Consider the following 21,527-nt stretch of genomic DNA (forward strand, 5'->3'; position numbering starts at 1 on the left):
AAGCATAGAGGAGGAGGTGTGATTGGTGTGGGTGTGCTTTGCTGGTGACACTGTTGGGGATTTATTCAAAATTGAAGGCATACTGAAACAGCATGGCTACCACAGCATCTTGCAGCGGCATGCTATTCCATCCGGTTTGCGTTTAGTTGGACCACCATTTAATTTTCAACAGGACAACGACCCCAAACACACCTCCAGGCTGTGTAACCGCTATTTGACCAAGAAGGAGAGTGATGGGATGCTACGCCAGATGACCTGGCCTCCACAGTCACCAGACCTGAACCCAATCGAGATGGTTTGGGGTGAGCTGGACCGCAGAGTGAAGGCAAAAGAGCCAGCAAATGCTTAGCATCTCTGGGAACTCCTTCAAGATTGTTGGAAGACCATTCCCGGAGACTACCTCTTGAAGCTCATCAAGAGAATGCCAAGAGTGTGCAAAGCAGTCATCAAAGCAAAAGGTGGCTACTTTTAAGAACCTAGAATATAAGACATAATTTCAGTTGTTTCACACTTTTTTGTTAAGTATATAATTCCACATGTGTTAATTCATAGTTTTGATGCCTCCAGTGTGAATGTACAATTTTCATAGTCATGAAAATACAGAAAAATCTTTAAATGAGAAGGTGTGTCCAAACTTTTGGTCTGTACTGTATATACATATATATGTTTTTAATGTAAAAACCTTTACATTGTTTGTCCATGCAGATGTGCTAGAGCTTACTTCTTGCATAATGAACTATAGCTTTTATTGATATCTTTTTGGGGTTTTGAATGTCTTCCAGCAATTCTGTTTTTTTAAATGATGCTTATTTAATATTTTGAGCCTATATATACTGTGATACCAAATATGTACAATTTATTTAGATTTTTTTCACTTTTTCACAAAGAAGTCCAACTGCATTTTAATAGGCTGTATTTCAGTCTGGATCACAGATAAAAAAGCAATTTAAGGTTTATTTCAAAGCGGAGGCTGCATTGTGGCTGGCATCATGATCTAGCCTGACATATCATGGATTAAGGTAGGTTCACATAAGCATATAAAGAGTCAAGAAAAATGGGACAATTTTTTTCTCACTTGTCATTCATGTGTTAGGGTTTGGCAGAACGCACCAAATATATATTTATAGAGTGATAGGTGCATTCACAACCCGGGGTCCACCGCGCAGGAGTAAAACCCGCTGCTAGTAACTGACGGTACTATATGGCAGTATAAGTGAACTCTGTTACTTCACAGAGTCACTTAAGACAAGAGAACGCTGTGCCCTGTTAACCTCACAGAGGAACACAGCTACCAAAGGGAGCGAACAGTGGTCATGCAGTCAGAATAGCACATGTAAAAAACTCCTCACCGGAGGTGCCGGTATTCTAGGGGCTTATTTCAGCTGAACCCTGAAACCACATACACATGACCACACTGGCACAGAACACATAACTTAGTTGGTACTAGCGCATGGCCATGCGGCCATGCAAACCTTTTATAGCTGCAGCAACTACAGGACCTTCCTAGAGGAACAATGGGAGCTGCTACAGTACCTGAGCCACTTCAGGACCTTCCTAGAGGACCAATGGGAGCTGCTGTAGTACCTGAGCATGTGACCCCCCGACCACCAATGAGAGGACTTACCCTGGGCATGCTCAGAAGAGGAAAAGCAGGACTTAGTCCCAGAGACGTCTGCTCGCCACTGACCAGTACTGGTTACAATGGCTGAGCCTGGAAAGGCAGCAGTAATCATCCGCACCGTATCAGGCTGAGCAAGACGCTGGGCCCGACGTCTCCACTGAGCAGGCTCCACTGCGGCTGAAGAAGAATGGGAGACCACAGCGGAGATGGTTTGAGATTCCCCCTGCGCAGAGGCGGGAACTCGACCCCTAACACCGTGTACAATACATTTTTTTTTATAACTGCAGCTATTAATCATTTCTGATGTTACAGAATTGCAATGTTTCCATATCAATCAGATGCTGTACTGTCGCTCTGTTTGGCACTTAATTCTTTTTTGCACACTTACAGACTTGAGTCTCATCCTATTTATGGAAGAAACTTGTGCAGGCTGCAATATTTTCAAACATAGATTCGGTAAGTGAAAAACATTGTTCATCTGCACTGCCTCAATGAATAACATTGGCCCTAGTGGGATCCATTTTTTAACGGACGACACGCGGACCAAAAATATGGTCGTGTGCATGAGACTTTAAAGTCAGAGTCAGAAATGAGAGCTTTAGACACTTCCAGTTCTCACTTTCACCTTTGATTTCTCAAGCTGGGTCATGACTCAGCTTTAAAGCCAGCCCTAGCATGCTACTGTACCTGTGATCCAGGAGGAGATATGGCCATTACTAGCCAGAATGTATCTCACAGGTCATTAGCTACAGAGATGCCACCATGCCACCCTGCAAGAATGTGTCAGATACATCCTTAGCGGAAAAGGGGTTACTTTGCAAAAGTTCCCAATGACTCAATCCAAAATCTTTAAGAAAACCTTTCCAGAAAAGTAGAAGCTGTTTTAGCTACAAAGGGATATGATCACCAAGGTAAGTCCAATGAATTTGGATCGGGTTGACATAGAAGGTTCAGTAGGTGTAATACGTCCGTTTCCCAATATTTTTGTCCATATAGTATACATTTTTATTTCCAGGATTAGGAAAGAAATTAAAAAAAAAAACTATTCTTGAGCAGTAATAGAATTATTACTGTTCTGAAAAGATATACAGTGAAAGGTACATTCAAAAGAAACAGCCTAGCCAAGAAACTTTAGAAGTATATCTCACTGTCTCTGGATGTTTCAAGCAGTAGTGATTCAAAGGAGTTTTTGAATAGAAAACTACTCCATGTGGTGAGTACCCAATTTTACTCATGCTGACATCAACAAGAAACTCAGCATACCAGCTAGAGAAATTAATATGTTGCAGATATAAAACATGCACTAGAAGTCACAGTAAAAAAAAAAAGCACAATGGGCATGAGATTGGATGAGTTTTATAGCATTTTGCTAAAAAAAATAACTGTTTTTTTGCCTAGGGATAAAGAAAATAAACAACAAAAACTCATCACGGGAACTTACCCTAAATGTAATTTAACATGAGTCAGATATGCGTGATCATTTCCCCGGGTGCTCTAATACACAGTGGATATTTCTGTGCATACATCACAAGTGGCTTTATCCTTAGATTTGACAAAGCTGATGCAGGGTGGGAGATTTAACATAATAAAACTCTATTATGTTTGTTATTCCTATTCATCCAAATACGGTATATTCTGGACTATAAACGCTGGTTGTAAGTAGCAGGAGATATCATTTGTAGAGAAGAAATGGCAAAAATGTCAGCCCCTACATGTGCAAAGCTGGTAGAGAAATATCCCAAAAGACTTGCAGAAGTAATTATCTACTATATAATTGTCTAAGGGGTACTTCCGTCTGTCTGTCCTTCTGTCTGTCTGTCTGTCACGGATATTCATTGGTCGCGGCCTCTGTCTGTCATGGAATCCAAGTCGCTGATTGGCCGTGGCAAAACGCCCACGACCAATCAGCGACGAGCACAGTCCGGAAGAAAATGGCCGCTCCTTACTCCCCGCACTCACTGCCCGGCGCCCGCATATGCTGTCCGGTCACCGCTCACACAGGGTTAATGCTGGTGGTAACGGACCGCTTTATGCCGCGGGTAACGCACTCCGTAACCGCTGCTATTAACCCTGTGTGTCCCCAATTTTTTACTATTGATGCAGCCTATGCGGCATCAATAGTAAAAAAATGTAATGTTAAAAATAATAAAAAAACAAAAAACCTGCTATACTCACCCTCCGTAGTTCGCCGAGACGCTTGCGCCGGCCGCCATCTTCCGTTCCCGGCGATGTATTGCGAAATTACCCAAAAGACTTAGCGGTCTCGCGAGACCGCTAAGTCTTCTGGGTAATTTCGCAATGCGTCCTGGGAAAGGAAGATGCCGGCCGGCGCCAGCGGCTCTGTGGAGCTTCGGTGGATCCCAAGCATCGGTAACCGCTTCCTGGATCCAGGCGCCAACGGAAGGTGAGTATATAACTATTTTTTATTTTAATTCTTTTTTCTTTTTTTTTTTTTTTTTAACAGGAATATCATGCCCACATTGCTATATACGTGGGCTACGCAATATACAACGTGGCCTGCGCAATATACTACATGGGCTAGCCAATATACTATATGGGCTGCGCAATATACAACGTGGGCTGGGCAATATACTGCGTGGGCTGTGCAATTTACTACGTGGACTGCGCAATATACTACATGGGCTGGGCAATATAATACGTGGGCTGCGCAGTATAATACGTGGGCTGCGCAATATACTATATGGGCTGCACAATATACAACGTGGGCTGCGCAATATACAACGTAGGCTGGGCAATATACTGCGTGGGCTGGGCAATATACTACATGGACTGCACAATATACAACATGGGCTGCGCAATATACAACGTGGGCTGCGCAATATACAACGTGGGCTGCGCAAACTGTGTGGGATGTGCAATGTACTGCGTGGGCTGCGCAATGTACTGCATGGGCTGTGCAATATACTACGTGGGCTGTGCTATACACTACGCATACATACTCTAGAATACCCGATGCATTAGAATCGGGCCACCATCTAGTATGTATATATATATATATATATATATATATATATATATATATATATATATATATATATATATATATAATTGTCTAACAGGTACTTCCGTCTGTTTGTCTGTAAAGGAAATCCCAGGTCGCTGATTGGTCGCGGCCAGCTGGCCCCTCCCTACTTCCGTCTAGTCAGTGCCCCCTCCATACTCCCCTCCAGTCAGCACCCACATAGCGTTTTAGGACTGCGTTACACCACGGCAGAACGCGGTGTAACGCAGTCCGTTAACGCTGTCATTCACCGTCTAAGTGTGACCAGCCTTTTACTATTGATGCTGCATAGCTGCATGCAGCATCAATAGTAAAAACATATAAATGTTAAAAATAATAATAACAAAAAAAACCCATTATATTCTCACCTTCCGTGCCAGCCTTTCCCGCTCCTCACGACGCTCCAGTCCCAAGAATGCATTGCGGCAATGACCGGACATGACGCAGCGGTCTTGCGTGACTGCTACATCATCAAGTGTTCTTGCCGCAAGGCATTACTGGGACCGGAGCGTCGCTAGGAGCATCGGTAAAGGACTGGCCTGGATCCGGGGGCCGACGGAAGGTGAATATATAACTAATTTTTATTTTAATTGTTTTTTTAAAAGGGATATGGTGCCCACATTGCTATATACTATGTGGGCTGTGTTATATACTGCGTGGCTGTGCTATATACTGCGTGGCTGAGCTATATACTACGTGGCTGAGCTATATACTACGTGGCTGTGCAATATACTACGTGGGCTGTGTTATATACTGCATGGCTGAGCTATATACTATATACGTATTCTAGAATACCCGATGCGTTAGAATCGGGCCACCATCTAGTATTATATATATATACACACATATTATGGTATATATACTTTTTTTGTGATTGGACATTGATTGGTGCCTCCTATCTTGGAGAGCTTCCCTTGTGGCTCACCCAGCAATTATATTTGTGTCTGTCACACTGGATCTATACAGAAACATGCATGTTTTTTAATCTGTTTAATAAAAACTGTCTTTTTAGATTTTGCATCTATTTTAGTGCTTGTACTTTTGTAATTTTGGTTTCGATTAAAGGGAACCTGTCACCACGTTTTTGGAAGATGGGATAAAAATAGTGTTAAATAGGGGCAGAGGTGGGCGTTACATTAGTGTGTGTGTTATGCGTTTATTACCCACCTAAGTTGCCGAAATAACTTTGCAAAGTCTCCGTTTTCGCCTGTCAATCAGGCTGGTCAGGTCGCATGGGCGTTGTCTTCCCCCAGATTTGGCGTAGTTTTCCGTTGGTGGCGTAGTGGTGTGCGCATGCCCAAAGTCCGGAATCCTCTTCCAGGGGATTTAAAATAGCGCGGTGTTCGTTATTGCATTGGTGATCGGTGGGCGCGGCCATCTTCCTTTGGCCGCGCGTGCGCAGAAGCGGCGCTCTGCTGGCCGCGGCTTCAGGAAAATGGCCGCCGCGATATCCATCTGCGCACGCGCGGCATCCCGCGGCCATTTTCCTGAAGCCGCGGCCAGCAGAGCGCCGCTTCTGCGCACGCGCGGCCAAAGGAAGATGGCCGCGCCCACCGATCACCAATGCAATAACGAACACCGCGCTATTTTAAATCCCCTGGAAGAGGATTCCGGACTTTGGGCATGCGCACACCACTACGCCACCAACGGAAAACTACGCCAAATCTGGGTGAAGACACCACGCCCATGTGACCTGACCAGCCTGATTGACAGGCGAAAACGGAGACTTTGCAAAGTTATTTCGGCAACTTAGGTGGGTAATAAACGCATAACACACACACTAATGTAACGCCCACCTCTGCCCCTATTTAACGCTATTTTTATCCCATCTTCCAAAAACGTGGTGACAGGTTCCCTTTAAGGCATCATTCACACATCCGATTTTCACATACGAGTGCTATCTGTGTTTTTCACGGATAGCACTAATACCCTATATTCTATGGGACCCCATGCATATGTCTGTTTTTCTTTGGGCCACATGGTCCACATATCTGATTTTGATCCAAGTAACAAAATCAGAAATGCAATTCAACAGGTCCATGAAAAACATTGGACTGCACTCGGATATTATGCAAGTGCCATCCAATTTATAGGGAGTGTCAGAATGGAGAAGGTTGAAAATTTTTATTTTTCTTACATTTCTACTTGTATAAGAAAATCAGATGATACCCTACCACTCGGATCAGGGTCTGATCAGAATAATTGCTCCGATTTCCTTGTATCCCCCCGAAAATTGGACGTTTAAATTTGGCCTTAGACTGTGTCTATGGGACTTTTCACCCTGTCTGGGTTACAATCTGTCTTTTTATACTTTTGTATAATTAAAATACTTTTAAAAAAGCTATGGTAATTTCGAAAGTACTTACAGCTGTACACATCATGTAACCAATACCAAAGTCAAAACGGCATTGCTCATTCATAGAATAATGAATCCCAGGCAGCTGAGGAAGTGAAGGCCAGTCATGTACAAATGGATCATCACGCAGGCAATCATAAGAACTATGGAAAAAAAGGCAAACCCAATATCACTATTGTAAAAGGACAATTGTATATTATTTTTAATAAATTCTTATGTACACGGCTGTAAGAGATGGTCAGGATTTTTAACACTGATGGCTAATCCTCAGGATAGGTTACCCATAGTGGTCCAACCACTACTGATCGGCAAACTGGTCACATGGGTGAAGAGACTCATACAGGTGGCTTTAGACCTTGTCCTACAGCTCAGCCCTTTCTAAGAGTTGATTTATGAGCTGCCAAGGGGATCAAGCACTGATCTATACAGTAGTAAAATTCCAGAAAAATCCAGAATCTCCAAAAGAATTGTAAACCATTGCTAGTTCAACGTTCAGCTCCATGTTTTCATCCACATCTCGGATGGAGGAGCTACTTCGCATTAACACAAGCAATGATTCATCCTCAAAACAGAAGAATTATTAGTCAGTGTGTCACTCGTCTGCAGTACGTTGCACACACAGACAGCACTCCAACGGAAAATACATTTGTAGAACGTACAGCAGCAGCCGTGGGTCTAAGCTCAGTCTCGTGATGAGCCGTGCATCTGTGAGCCTGTCGCATGACCAGGACAGATTTGTATCCTCTGACAGTAAATGACGAAGGTTCCTACTAAATAACAGCTAGCAGAGATCTTGAAAACTTATATGAATTATAGTATAGTAATTTCTGGTAATCTGATGAAAACAGTTGCTCCTTACTAGTTGGTGTTCTCAGCCAGCTGAGCAGGAGACCTGGAAATGTCAAGCGATGCAGGCATAAACTTAAAACTTGTTGATTCTGACTGATATCAGATGGGCCAGTGGAATAACCTCTCCCTGTCAGAGCTAATTTTTGCTCTGTAGTCCTCCACCTATTCCAAGAGCAATAAGTTATTTTTATTTTCTATTGACATAGTTGTGTGCTGGTTTGTTTTGCAGTTTTAAGTGGCATTATTCACTTTTCCATATAAATGTACTGAAAAACAAGAAAGAAGTGGCCGAAATGGTAAAATAAAAAAACAGCAATTTTGCCATTTTTTGGGGGGTTTCAGTTTTACAGCATTTGGGGTATGTGCGCACACGTTCAGTATTTGCAGAATAAAAATCTCTCATTCTGGGTGATACTGTATGTTGTACTGCGCATCTAATCCCACTGTGCGTGATACTGTCAAGTCCGCTGAGCCGTGTATCTAATCCTATCATATGTGATGCGGTCCACTGAGCATGTAATTCCATCATGTGTGAAACAGTCCAGTCCGCTGAGCCGTGCATCTAATCCTATCGTGTGTCTAATATTTAAATTTGTTTGGTGATTGGAAACATTTAAGTATGACAAACTTGGAAGAGAATAGGAAATCAGGAAGGGGCAAACACTTTCACACAACTGTACCTAATCCCAGAGCATGATACAGCAGCACCAAGTAAGAGAATCAGCGCTGCCAGCCGTCCTCGGTGACACGTCAGTATCACTTGGCAGTCACCAACAAAATGTGTCTGCCCTGTTGTCCTAAATTTCTCGTCCTCCCTTATCCTTTTACAAGCCCCCGGAAGGGGAGAGGAGGAGCGATGGCACACAGGTGTGAGCAGATCCAGCCCACATTTACTGCAGTCCTAATGCCTAATTTCAGCAGCTGCCTCCCTTAGTGTTTAAAAACAAAATTCCCTATAAAAGCTTTAACCCAAAGTGACTCCATCTGCCTCATCATAGGCAATGATCCTCTCAGTGATTTCATGTATATCACGTTTTTTGGGGGAATTTAGATGTGAACTCCGATGTAAATGATCAAGCGTACTGCACCAAACAGATTTCAACCAAGGTTTGCGGCAGACGAGCAAATAAAAAAATCTTCTGACCTTCATCCAGAAAACATAGGCAATTTTCAGCTGTGTGTCATGCTTGTGTCCATTTTTTACATCCATGTGATATCCTTGTGACATCGGTGTGTTGTCTATTTTCATATATCTACATTAAAAAATGTATATGGTGAAATATACATTTCTATTATTATCCTAGGAATGTGTATGGATGGATGTCACTTGCATGTTCTGTGTGGGATCAGATTTTTTTACACCCCCATAGACCTGAATGTGTGAATCTCATCTGAGACTCAGAAGAGAATAGTCCATGTTGCAAGTTATTCTCTCATGGATGGTCGGACCGAGAGAAAAATCATTCAATTGATGTGCCCTATAGAATAGCACGGGTCAGTATGTTCTCTGAGTATTATCCCATCTAAAACTCTTCATTTAAATAAATTTCATTTATGTTCAAATTACTTGTGACAATTAGATCTTTGCTATGAGAGACAATTTCTAAAACAAATTCTATTCTGTTTGTGAACCAGAAGCATCGGACGAGTGGCATGCACCTCTGTGTGCTACGCCAGAAATGTTACTCGTTTCTGCTGGAGTAAGATTTGTGGAGCAGTGAATGCTGTGGGTTGTCATGAATTTAACAAGTGTCTCCATCCTGCCCCAGCTCCAGCCATTTCATCGGAGTTGGGGGAACTGGTGAGAAGATTCCAGAAGTTGGAAACTTTAAGCACAACTCCCAGTTCTGCCTACATTTTATGGCTCTTCAAAGCTTTTACTCCAGAGTTCCGTTGTGAGAACTTTGATGCACCGGGCAAAATATTTTCGGCAGGTACAACAAGCACTAACTGATTTGCATAACACTTGGACTCAAATCTGCCTCCTTTTGGAAATTGAGCAATGGTTTAAAGACACCTGGATCTCCGCAGCTTAGGTGGGAAGGGCCTTACCAGGTACTCAAGCTACCCAAGGTAGAAGGAAGGACCACGTGGATCCATGCCTCCCACTGCCCACAGGCCTCTTCTGAGCAGGAATCTGCCGTGAGAAACACTTTACTTGATTGTTTGGACATGGAGATTTGTGATCTCGTAATAAAATTAAAAAAAGGAAAAAGAAAAGGATAAAAAAGGTAAAGCAAAGGAAAAAGATCACACCAAAGAACTGAGAGACTGCTTTAGATCATTAATTGTAGAGGTTTCACAATTGTTATTTGCCGAATTGGTTATTTTTATTTACAATGGGTAAACAACATTCTGCAACATGGTTTATGCCGCATGCACTAACAACACGATGTTCCGATGTTTATCTGCATTTTTGAAGATGCACTAAATGTTCCTGTTCCCTGCACCTGTACTGAGTTTTAATTGCTTTCATATTATTTACTAATAAATAATAATTTTAGATACATATCACTTCTATGTCTCATACCATAGTGTAATCATTACCTTGCTGGGTCTCAGGTCTAAGCTATTTATATAGCTTGCCTATATCTTTTAATATGGTTTGTATATTTTGTAAAGAAAATATCTAGTGATTATATCTTTCTGACATCTTTGTTTTTCTATAGTTTTTTTCATTTAAGTGAATTTACTTAGCTACTGCGTGTGAGCATACTTTTTATTACAACTTTAAATTCACTGTAAAACAGGACCAATTACAGCAACCACCTAGGACAACTGAATGGTCCCTATCCATCTGCCTTTTCATTAAGCTGTCCTTTACTAGATTGTCACCACACCTCTCAGTGCAATGACTTTTTGATTGAATCGTGTACATAAATGTTGGGTTTAGTCAACTCTGAAAACCAAACCAGAAAAAAACCCTGCTAAAAATCTAATTCTTTGTTACTCCTAAAAAGTAAAGGAATCACACCTTGTGTACGCAAGTAGTCATCCTGGATACACGGCCAAACCAGTTAAAAAGTTGCTCAATACACAGAGAAATTCTCAACCAGTTATAGGGCTTGTAAAAGGGTTACTGGTAATGTGCTGGAGGGGATGTGTTTTATGGAGGTCATTAGTTTCAGTGGAAAGTTTGGAAGTTTGTTCCAGATTGCTATGTGCTGAGAGGCGTTAATCGGCAATGGCAAGGCCTGGATTTTTAGATTAACAGCTAAAGAGTGAGGAGGGACCACTGTACACCATATCTGCACCCCAGAGTGTGGTCCAGGAGGTAAAGGGAAGCCTCTGAACTTAATTATTGTTCTGTGCGTGCTCTGAGGGTGAAGCTGACCCATAGAGTTGTGCCCTTGCTAAACCCTCTTTTTTGAGCAGATGGATACCCGCAGTTAGACGGACTGTAAAAGGTGCTGTTTGTTTATACCATCAAGTCTGAGTGCGGCTATTTTTCTGATAGCCTAGTTTATTATGCATTTTTAACAAACCAGCTGAAGATTTAAATGAAAAGCATTCCTGTGACTACCTCATTAAGTAGCTAAGTAAGCCGATCTAGCACAGACATATATATATTGGGGCAAAAAAGTTGCCCTAAAATTTTTCCCTACCTTGTCCATGGAGGTTGGCAGCCTAAAAATTGCAACAATGGTGGAAGTCACACCCTATTATGAAAACAGGACGGAAAAGAAGCTGCCGCTTTGTCTACGTGACATCAGCTGAATCACTGGTAGGAGTGATCTCTCACAGCTCTGTGCTGGCGAAGAACGGAGCTGAGCACAACAGGCAGGTAAGCAGCATATGCAGCAAATGTTCTTACCTTAAATAGCGGCTAAGCTCTTGCTGACTACATCGAGACCAGTGAAAGCGATGGAATGCAGCTTGTACCAGTGGAGCCATAATACTTCCCATTCTAACTTCATCTCCACACCTGTTTCCTTGGCCATCATGCTCCATTCCCAACCTACAAATGCATTGGACAATGTTTACTACACATTTCCAAATTATAAATACCACAGCATAAAAGGCAAACCTGATTAACATATGTCATATGAACAAATTAGTTTTGCTTCAGAACCACAATAGAGGGTGCAGATTAGTCTCCAATACCAACACATTTATTACATGATTTAGTGAATCCTGCATTGAGCAGGGGGGTTGGACACGATAACCCTTGAGGTCTCTTCCAACTCTAACATTCTATGATAACATGATCTACACTGTTATCCACGTACTTTCATATATCAGCAAGAAAACAGCTCTAGACAGCAAAAGCAGAGACCTGAGATTAGGCAATCTGCTCTGAAAACTGCCAGGCTATTTATTTATAACTGCATTTTCTCTTCAGAAGATGAGATGAAGGTGGGGAGAGGAAGGCAAGCAACTTACTGCTATATAGAAATCAATGGACTTGAGCGGACCTGGTCAAACTGCAGCACCCGGGCCACATCCAGTCCTGTGGCTGTTCCAGTCCAGCCTGCGGACTGAAACAGCCAAAAGGCCGAAACATAGGCCCATGGGCCACTCCGTGCCCTCTCACACCTGCCGTCCATTTGCCGCCAGCTGTCACCATTATATGCATCCTCAGGATGCAGACAGCAGTGAATACATTGGTGGAGGAGGGGCCACTGGCCCCTTCTTCCACCAATAAGCGTGTGAGAAAGCAGATGTGATTACATCATGTCATCGTGCTGCTGCTGAAACTCATTGCACAGGAGACAGGAGCAGAGCGCGGTGGAACAGGAGTGAGGTGAGGATGTGTTTTTTTCTCAAGTGTAGGGATATTTGTATGCATACAGGAGGCTATGTAGGGTCTCACACCGTATATATGGAGATTATGTGGGGCTCACACAGTATATATGGAGACTATGTTGGTGGTTCATGCTGTATATAGGAGGCTATGTGGTGAGCTCATATTGTATATAGGAGACTATGTGGCTGTCTCATACTGTAAATAGGAGGCTATGTGGGGGCTCATACTGTAAATAGGAGGCTATGTGGGGGCTCATACTGTTTATATGAGGCTATGTGAGTGCTCATATTATATTTAGAGAGGCTATGTGGGGGCTCATGCGGTGTATAGGGGGCCATGTGGAGGCCCATACTATATATAGGAGGTTATGTGGGGGCCCATACTACATATAGGAGGTTATGTGGGGGTCCATACTGTATATAGGGGTTTTGTGTGTGCTCATGCGGTATATAGGGGAATGTCAGCATACTTAAGCCCTTTACACCCCAAAGTGGTTTGCACGTTAAATATCAGGCCAATTTTCACAATTCTGACCACTATTAATTTATGAGGTAATAACTCTGGAACGCTTCAGCGGTTCCCACTGATTATGAGACTATTTTTTCATGACATATTGTACTTCGTGATAGTGGCAAAATTTCTTTGATATAACTTGCTCTTATTTGTGAAAAAAAAGGAAATTTGGCAAAAACTTGGAAACTTTTAACATTTTCAAACTTTGAATTCTTATGCCCTTAAATCAGAGAGATGTGTCACACAAAATAGTTAATAAATAACGTTTCCCACATGTCTACTTTACATCAGCACAATTTTGAAACAAAATTTTATTTTGTTAAGAATTTAGAAGGGTTAAAAGTTGACCAGTGATTTCTCCTTTTTCCAACAAAATTTAAAAAACTATTTTTTAGTGACCACCTCACATTTGAAGTGATTTTGAGGGGGCTATGATAGAAAATACCCAAAAGTGACACCATTCTAAAAATTACACCTCTCAAGGTGCTCAAAACCACATTCAAGAAGTTTATTAACCCTTCAGGTGCTTCAAAGGAATTTTTGGAATGAACAAATGAAAAAATGAACATTTAACTTCTTTTCATAAAAAAATTACTTTAGACCCACATTGTTTTCATTTCCATAAGGGTAACAGGAAAAAATGGAAGCCAAAATGTGTTATGCAATTTCTCCTGAGCATGCCAATACCATATATATGGAGGAAAACCACTGTCTGGGCGCACGGCAGAACTTGGAAGGGAAGGAGCGCCATTTGACTTTTTGAATACAAAATTTGCTGGAACAATTAGCGGATGCAATGTCGCATTTGGAGAGCCTCTGATGTGCCTAAACTGTAAAAATGACTCACAAGTGACACCATTTTGGAAACTAGACCCCTCAGGGAACTGATATAGATGTGCGGTGAGCACATTGAACCCCAAGGTTTCTGCACAGAAGTTGAAAACGTTGAGCCGTGAAAATAAAAAAAAAATAATCACATTTTCCCCACAAAAATGTTTTTAGCCTCAAATTTAGCATTTTCATAAGGGTAACAGGAGAAATTGCACCATACAATTTGTTGTGCAATTTCTCCTGAGTACGCTGATACCCCACATGAGGGAAAAAACTACTGTTTGAGTGCATGGCAGGGCTAGGAAGGGAAGGAGCATCATTTGACTTTTTTAATGTAAAATTTACTGGAATCATTAGCGGATGCCATGTCCAATTTGGAGAGCCACTGATGTTCCCAAACAATGGTAACCCCCCACAAGTTACCCCATTTTGGAAACTAGATCCATCAAGGAACATATTTAGATGTGTGGTGAGTACACATTAAACAGCACATGGTAGCCTCCAGATCGCAGCCGAGGTGTCAACAGTCCGTATACGAGACCGGTTGCTGAGGACAACTGCACCACTGTATCACACTGCGGTGTGCCAGGTGTGCGCTGCTTTTGGCTCTGTGTTACCTCACACAGGCTGGACACTGCAGAGTCACCTGCTCTGCCACTTGCAAACAAACACTGACACACCCAAACCCTTTACTGCAGGGTTTTTAACTGAAATCTGTGGCCACGGGCCACTTGTAAGACCCGGCTTGGAGGGAGTGAACTGCCCCACTACCATCCTGTAGTACACTCCAAAAATAAAAGCCCTTGACGGGTATGAAGAAACCAGATTGTATCTTTATTTCCCAGACAACCATGTTTTTGTAAACCAAAAAAAAACACATTTTTATCGGTATATTGGTTTGTGAATTTAAGTGTTTATGTCTGGTGGGTCAAGAAGACAGACTTGCCAACTGATATACTATCTAACATACTGTTTAAGTCTGTAATAGTGACTGTACATAGGGTGTGTTAAGCTTTGTTTATTGATATGTGCTGATATGCTAATAGTGCATTATATTCTGGAACCAGCTTGGTAACTTCGAAAGCAGAGAGGGAAAGACTGTACAAATAGATTGAATGGATCTCATCACCATTGTTTACCTTATCTTGATGTTGGTCTGAAGGACCCTGGGTAATTCTAAAAATAGCTTACAGGCCTCGGGTATAAAAGAGACTTCTTTTATTCTGGTAAGAGACTCTTCAGAATCTTAGCCAAGGGTCTGTCGGACCCGACTGAAGAACACAGGACTGCTCTTGGATACCTCCCTACGCTTGTCATTACCTCCTCTCTGCGTGCATACCACAGATGGAGTAGTGACCCTGGGAGCTCTGACATAACATCTACCATTATCTCGGTGAGTCAGCAGAAGGGTGAGGCCCTGTAATGTGCACCATCTTGGGGTAATTGCTGGGATTGTTCTGTTTGCTATTGTGTGTTGTGGTTCAATAAAGTACTGACACATTGTTTTACCTTAACCCTGTGTTGTCTGTGTAGTTTATTGCCCACCAGGAGATAGAGTGGGCGTTCAGTGGTATGAGCCCTGGTCCATGCAGTCTTGCTAAAGACAGCCGGGCCAGCGGATGAGAGCACCCACTGACCACATTCCTCCACAACGGGTTTTCCTGAACATTGTCTTGGTCAAATAACTCGACCAGGTCCACACTTAGTTTTATTTTGCACTGCAGCCACAGCTATGCCTGTGACTGCAATGCGCTCCAGCCGGTTTAATACTCTTCTATATGCATCCTGGGAGATACGTAGCGACCCTCACATATAATACCTGTCACTGCGTCACAGCACCTTGAACCCACAGGTGTTTCACAGAAGTTAATAACGTTGAGCCGTGAAAAAAAAATTAACAATAGTTAACAGTAGAAATTGCACAATACAATTTGATGTGCAATTTCTCCTGAGTACGCCAATACCCCATATGTGGTGGATTTCTACTTTTGAGGCGCAGTGCAAAGCTCAGAAGGGAAGAGGCGCCATATTGGAGTTCATATTTTGCTGGAATGGTTTGAGGGTGCCATGTCACATTGGCAGAGCCCCTGAGGTGCCGGGACAACAGAGAACCCCCATATGTGAACTCATTTTACAAACTATGCTCCCTAATGAATTCATCTAGGGGTGCAGTGAACATATGGACATCGCCTGTGCCTCACAGAATTTTATACCACTGAGCGGTGAAGAAAGAACAAATTAAATTTTTTCCACTAAAATGTTGTTTTTAATTTTTCTAAGGGCTAATAGAATTTTTTTTTACAACAAACTAAGGTCCATTTATTCCTGAGTGCACCAATACTCTACATGTAATAGAGAAATATTTTTCAGGCACAGAGCAAAGCTCCTGAGTTTTGCTGAAATTTAAATTTTGCTTTTGGTCCAGCAAGAGTTAATGTCAGTATCTTGCTGGCAGCTGCTTTTAAGCTGGTCAGCTGATGTTGGTTGGTAACTACTCCCACAACCCTTAAAATAATCACATGACCCATCAAATGATTGTTGGTAATAGAGTTATTCTTTGCAGACCAGCCTGGAGTGAAGAGTTCTGTGGTGTCAGTGGTAGAGCTGATGCTGCTGTGGAAGTTTCATTTCTTGGTGCCATAATGTCTGCTGCTTGGAGCTTGGCAGCAGAGCCTGAAGCTGAGTATTAATTACTTTATCTTTGTCCCATGTTTGTCACTTCCCCTGTGTTTTTACCATCTGCAGGGAAGAGGCACGTGATGGTGGCGGGGGAGGGGGAACGACCCACATAAGGCGTTAGGGGAGCCTAGGGGGACAGGCACAGGTTGGTGTCAGGAGGTGCGTCATCCCCCACTCACCAATGTTAGGGCCTTCCTCTCCCTTTTCCATCTTGTATTTGCATGCGGTGTCGTCCATCGGACTTATTTGTGTCCGAGCGTGACAATGTAGCAATACTCTAAAGTTAGATAGAAATTTCTGTTTCTCCCCATTTGTTTATGTAATACACAGTTGCAAGATTGTCAGACTGAATAACATAGCTGAATCACAGTACTGAAATAAAAGAGACTGAAAATGGCAGTGGGCTAGTTTTACCTATCTTAACTATATAAGATTGGCAGAGTTTCTTGCACTGACCAGTTTCCTTGACTCCAAATGTCATCGACGTGAGCTCCACAACCTGGACTTGAAGCATGCAATTCGAAGGAGTAAAGATTGATAAAGAACTAGGGATTTGACTTTCATTGGGTTCTTTAAAGTTAGCCACCAGGCTAGATTTTGTTTTGAGTTACAATGCGAGTCTGGTGAGAATTTGTTCAGTTCAATGTATTATACATTTTCTGATAGAAGAAACCCATGTTTCTGATAAAACAGTTCACTATACTGCATAAAGCTTGAATAATCTTCCTGAAATAGATGGGAAAAAAGTTTGGCATAATAAATCTAAAGGCTTGTGAATGGCAGGCTCTTTTAATGGAATCTGATTCAGGTTACGGTCTATACTGCTTTCTCCACTGAAATCTTCTTTTAGACCTAAATGACCTCCTGGGTTGTGAACAAAAAATGATCTTGTAGGCTGGGGTGAAGAAACACTTTTCCCTTCACTTCACTTAAAGACACAACACTAGGACGTCACCAATTTGAGAGTCAAAGAAACTGGAAAGTTGAAATAACATTGCACAAAAATGACTTTTAGATGGTATATCACTAGTCCATTGCTTAATCAATGCTCTTCTGACCAAATTAACAATATCCATAGATTTTTAAGAAAACTACGATACAAGCTGGAAAATTGCATATAAAGTCCACAACAGTCTTCATAACTGACAGGTTTTCAATAATTTTTTCTTAAGAAAAGAAATTTTGTTTTCTGATGGGTATATGTTCTTATCCCGGCTCCGTGCCCCCTTAGTATGCTCCTGTGGTGGTGTCTGTGCACACCCTGCGGCACTGTGCCTCACCTGTTTCCTATATGTTATGTTCTCATTACTATTATGTATTAATAAAGTTGATATTTTTGGATATACATTGGGATTTTTTGGTCGTTTCTGGGCCCTTGTGACCCATAGCTCTTTCTATATTTGTGTTAGCGACTATCCCTATTTATTGGTCCTTATTATTCGTAGGATACTTTCAGCATAGATTGTTTCATCCTTTGCTATGCTTTTTTCTGTCATGTGTTTGGTTATTCAAGATCATTAGGGTAGACTGGGCCATATTCTCGGGACTCCAGTGACCAGATGTAGAGGCAACTCATTTCTCCTCCAAAGCGAAGGCTTTCCTGTCAAACAGATCTTAAAAGAAGATTTTATTTAAAAAAAAAAAAAAAAAATTATATATATATATATATATATATATATATATATATACATATATGTGTATATATATATATATATATATATATATATATATATGTGTGTGTGTGTATATATATATATATATATATATATATATATATATATATATATATATACTGTATATATATATATATCAGACCTGATGAGGCTGATAAGAATGAAATAGATTATGAGACTAAGTGTATTCAATCTTTACCCGTCCAGACTGACCCACATCTGCAGCTTGTACTGAACATTGTGAGATCTCAGCAGCAGGAGGAACACCAAGGAGCTGTCAATCATGCTGAGTGGGTGAAGATTTAATTAAACTTTCATAAAGGATTATACAACCATTCTAACAAAGGTTCTCAAAGTAAATCCAGCATCTATATCAGGTCTAAGAGAGATCTAGTAATGTATGCAGTTTGTGTTGGGAAATCTGGGGACATATTCACTTTAAGGGCTCTTTTCCATTTGCGAGAAACACGTCCGAGTCTCGCATGTGAAAACCAAGAGCTGTGGCGCCGGCACTCTAGAGCGGACCGTGCAGCCGCATAGCAACACATGGAGCTGCACACTCCACTCCAAAGTGCCGGCGCCACAGCTTGGTTTTCACATGCGAGACACGGACGTGTTTCTCGCAAATGGAAAAGAGCCCTAAGAAGCAAAGCATCATCTGATAGAAAAATCAACCTTATGAAGTAAATACAGGGACACAATAAATACCTGATGACGGAGGGAACTGCTGACTGGCAAGAGTGCAGTTTTCTAACTTAAAGCTATATAGTGAACTTCTCACTAAATGTTTCATGTTGAACTGAACACTCAATGTAATAGTGGTTTATTTTTGGTTTTGTTTTTCATTGCACCTGGACATTGAGGAGACATCAAGCAGTCAAAGTATTTGGCATCTAATGAGTTCACTTTTGTCAAGTTCAAGTAGGCGTCATTCGATCGTTTTAATTAGGGGCATGTACTTCTTCTCCCTGTATGATGGTGGCCTATCGTAAGCAGCTATCAACACACCATAAGCAGAAAGTTATGCTGTACCACAATGCTGCTACTAAAGACTCTACTTCATGAATACTTCTACAGTCCTGATTTTCAATCCACATCTGATGACAATCTAGTTTTAAGAGCGAAACATCAACGTCTTTACAGTGGATTGACTTTTCAATTAAATAAGCCTTTTTATCTGCATGGAACTTGGATACATTTGATTTAGGTTGGAACCCTACTTGTGCACCCACAAACCAGGAGCACCACACATCTTCAGGATTACTTTATACTCCATGGTTTCCAACTGAAAAAAAAAAATTAGCAAGGTAAACACTTACTGCAAAGCATTAGACAAGTAGCTCAAAACATGTTGCAAAAGTCAGGGGGCATGACTGGAAGTCGGAACAAATGGAGACGCTCAGGTGAGCTCCATGCTAATTCAATAAAAGTGCCACAATCCTCCATGAAATCCTCCTCCTGCTCTTACCGGACTCCATTGTTGCCACTAGGTGAGGCCTACCAACCAGCACACAGTGTGCGGCTTTCATGCCGGGCACCGCACATTCTCTGAAGTGTGGTCTCGGCACTAAAATAGGAGCCATTGGGCTGGAGGAACTTATGTGCCTTCCTCGGAGGAGATATCCTGCCATTCCACTGCCTGGCATCTCTGAACCTATCCAAGAGTATCTGTTGAGGTCAGTGTGACCTCTAATTGTTGCCGACAGCCATCTTGTGAAAGTCCCCTTCTGACCTGCACCGTGCCAACCCAACACTGAAAATGTATTCATGGCCGACAATTGTTTCTGGCAGGATCCCTCTGCTTCTCTCCCACATGACCTATCTGTGGCATAGGAATCCTCAGCGTGGCCTGTTCGTTAGCACTCTTCTTCTGCTGCCATCTTGCAGAGTATCCCAGCAGGATACTTATTGCATGGAGCCTCCTCCAAGATTAGGGGGATGAAATGAACATCAGCTTTCTTCCACAAGTCTGCTTGAACTCCATCTCCTGATATTGATATACGGTAACTTGAAAAGTGGCATTGTAAGTTCCAATTTGATCAGTATAAGTTCTGCTATGGTTTGTTGCCACCTAGTGGTATGTTTTTATAATTACACTCTTAACAAACAACTTCAGTTGTATTGAATTATTGGGCGAACCTCACCAGACCAGACACTGGATAACAACTGTAATAAATAGTTATCCATTTGTTTTACACCTGGAACCAGTCTTGTCAATAATAACTATAATTGTCTATAATAACTTAACCTATATCCCTCCTGTGTTGTTGAACACAACGGATAACATGATTCCCATTTGACCCTTCTTATTGTTGCTGGGCTGAGCTCTCTGAACTTCCCTCTAAGTTACTGCTGCTTTATGTGTCCATGCCTCACCAATTCACCCATCTATAAGAATAGACCACTGGCAGACTATGGGAGCAACATGTCCTACGGACCACGCTCCCTTGCTGAGTTGACCAGTTCCTTCTCTCCAGACAGGATGGACCCTGACTTTATTCCAGCATTCACAACCAGGATTCCTCACAATCTCTTGTCAAGCAAACAACCTTACTGGGTCAATTTCAGTACATCCTACATTCTGAGGTATCCAACATTTTAGATCAATTAGCCAAAGACTTCTGCAAAGAAATGAGAGAGTTGGAGCTCACACCTCCGTTCTGGAGGACAAAACAAACAACACTACCTTTGCGCTCATTTCTGACAAAAAAGAGATGGAGATGCTTTGGAGGAACACTCAACAACAAATTGGAACATTTTGAAAATCGAACACATTAAAACAATATTTGTATCAGGTGCCTCCAGGAAACAATCATAGATTTCGTAATCAACTGCAACAGCTCTTTTTTAAGAACTTCTACTGGGGACTGCATTGTACATCTAGAGATGAAATGTATTCATCTGATCCTCAGTAAAAGTAGACCTCGAGACATCATCCCCAAACTCCACTTATTTGGGACCATTGAACATCTCTTGACATGGTCATGATATTCGTCATCCTTGGCATTTTAAAGGTCATCCATATGACCTATTCCGTGATCTGGATCCCATTACCATCACCAACAGAGTAGCCATGAAACCATACTAAGAGATTCTTCTCTCTAAGAATATTAAATATAGCTGGGGGTTTCCATTAAGCTCAATTTCACATATATGGATATTGTCCAAATGCTTCCTCACCAGACTACACCTACTGGAACAGTCTCCCTCTCCATCGAGCTCTCCACCCTTGCAGA

General features: G+C 41.9%; 1 protein-coding gene across 2 annotated transcripts in view; it reads right to left on the reverse strand.

Moving 5' to 3' along the window:
• The window catches only part of LOC143776550 (A disintegrin and metalloproteinase with thrombospondin motifs 2-like), a 793,125-nt gene that overhangs the window by 360,714 nt on the left and 410,884 nt on the right, over positions 1 to 21,527 (reverse strand). For both annotated transcript variants that reach the window (XM_077266022.1, XM_077266023.1), the window contains exons 8-9: positions 11,663 to 11,806; positions 7,010 to 7,142 (exon numbers count right to left, since the gene is read on the reverse strand). In XM_077266022.1, the coding sequence (XP_077122137.1) occupies positions 7,010 to 7,142; positions 11,663 to 11,806 (277 nt within the window). The remainder of the gene's footprint in view (positions 1 to 7,009; positions 7,143 to 11,662; positions 11,807 to 21,527) is intronic.

The sequence above is a fragment of the Ranitomeya variabilis genome, chromosome 5, assembly GCF_051348905.1.
Source record: "Ranitomeya variabilis isolate aRanVar5 chromosome 5, aRanVar5.hap1, whole genome shotgun sequence".
Taxonomy (NCBI): Eukaryota; Metazoa; Chordata; class Amphibia; order Anura; family Dendrobatidae; genus Ranitomeya; species Ranitomeya variabilis.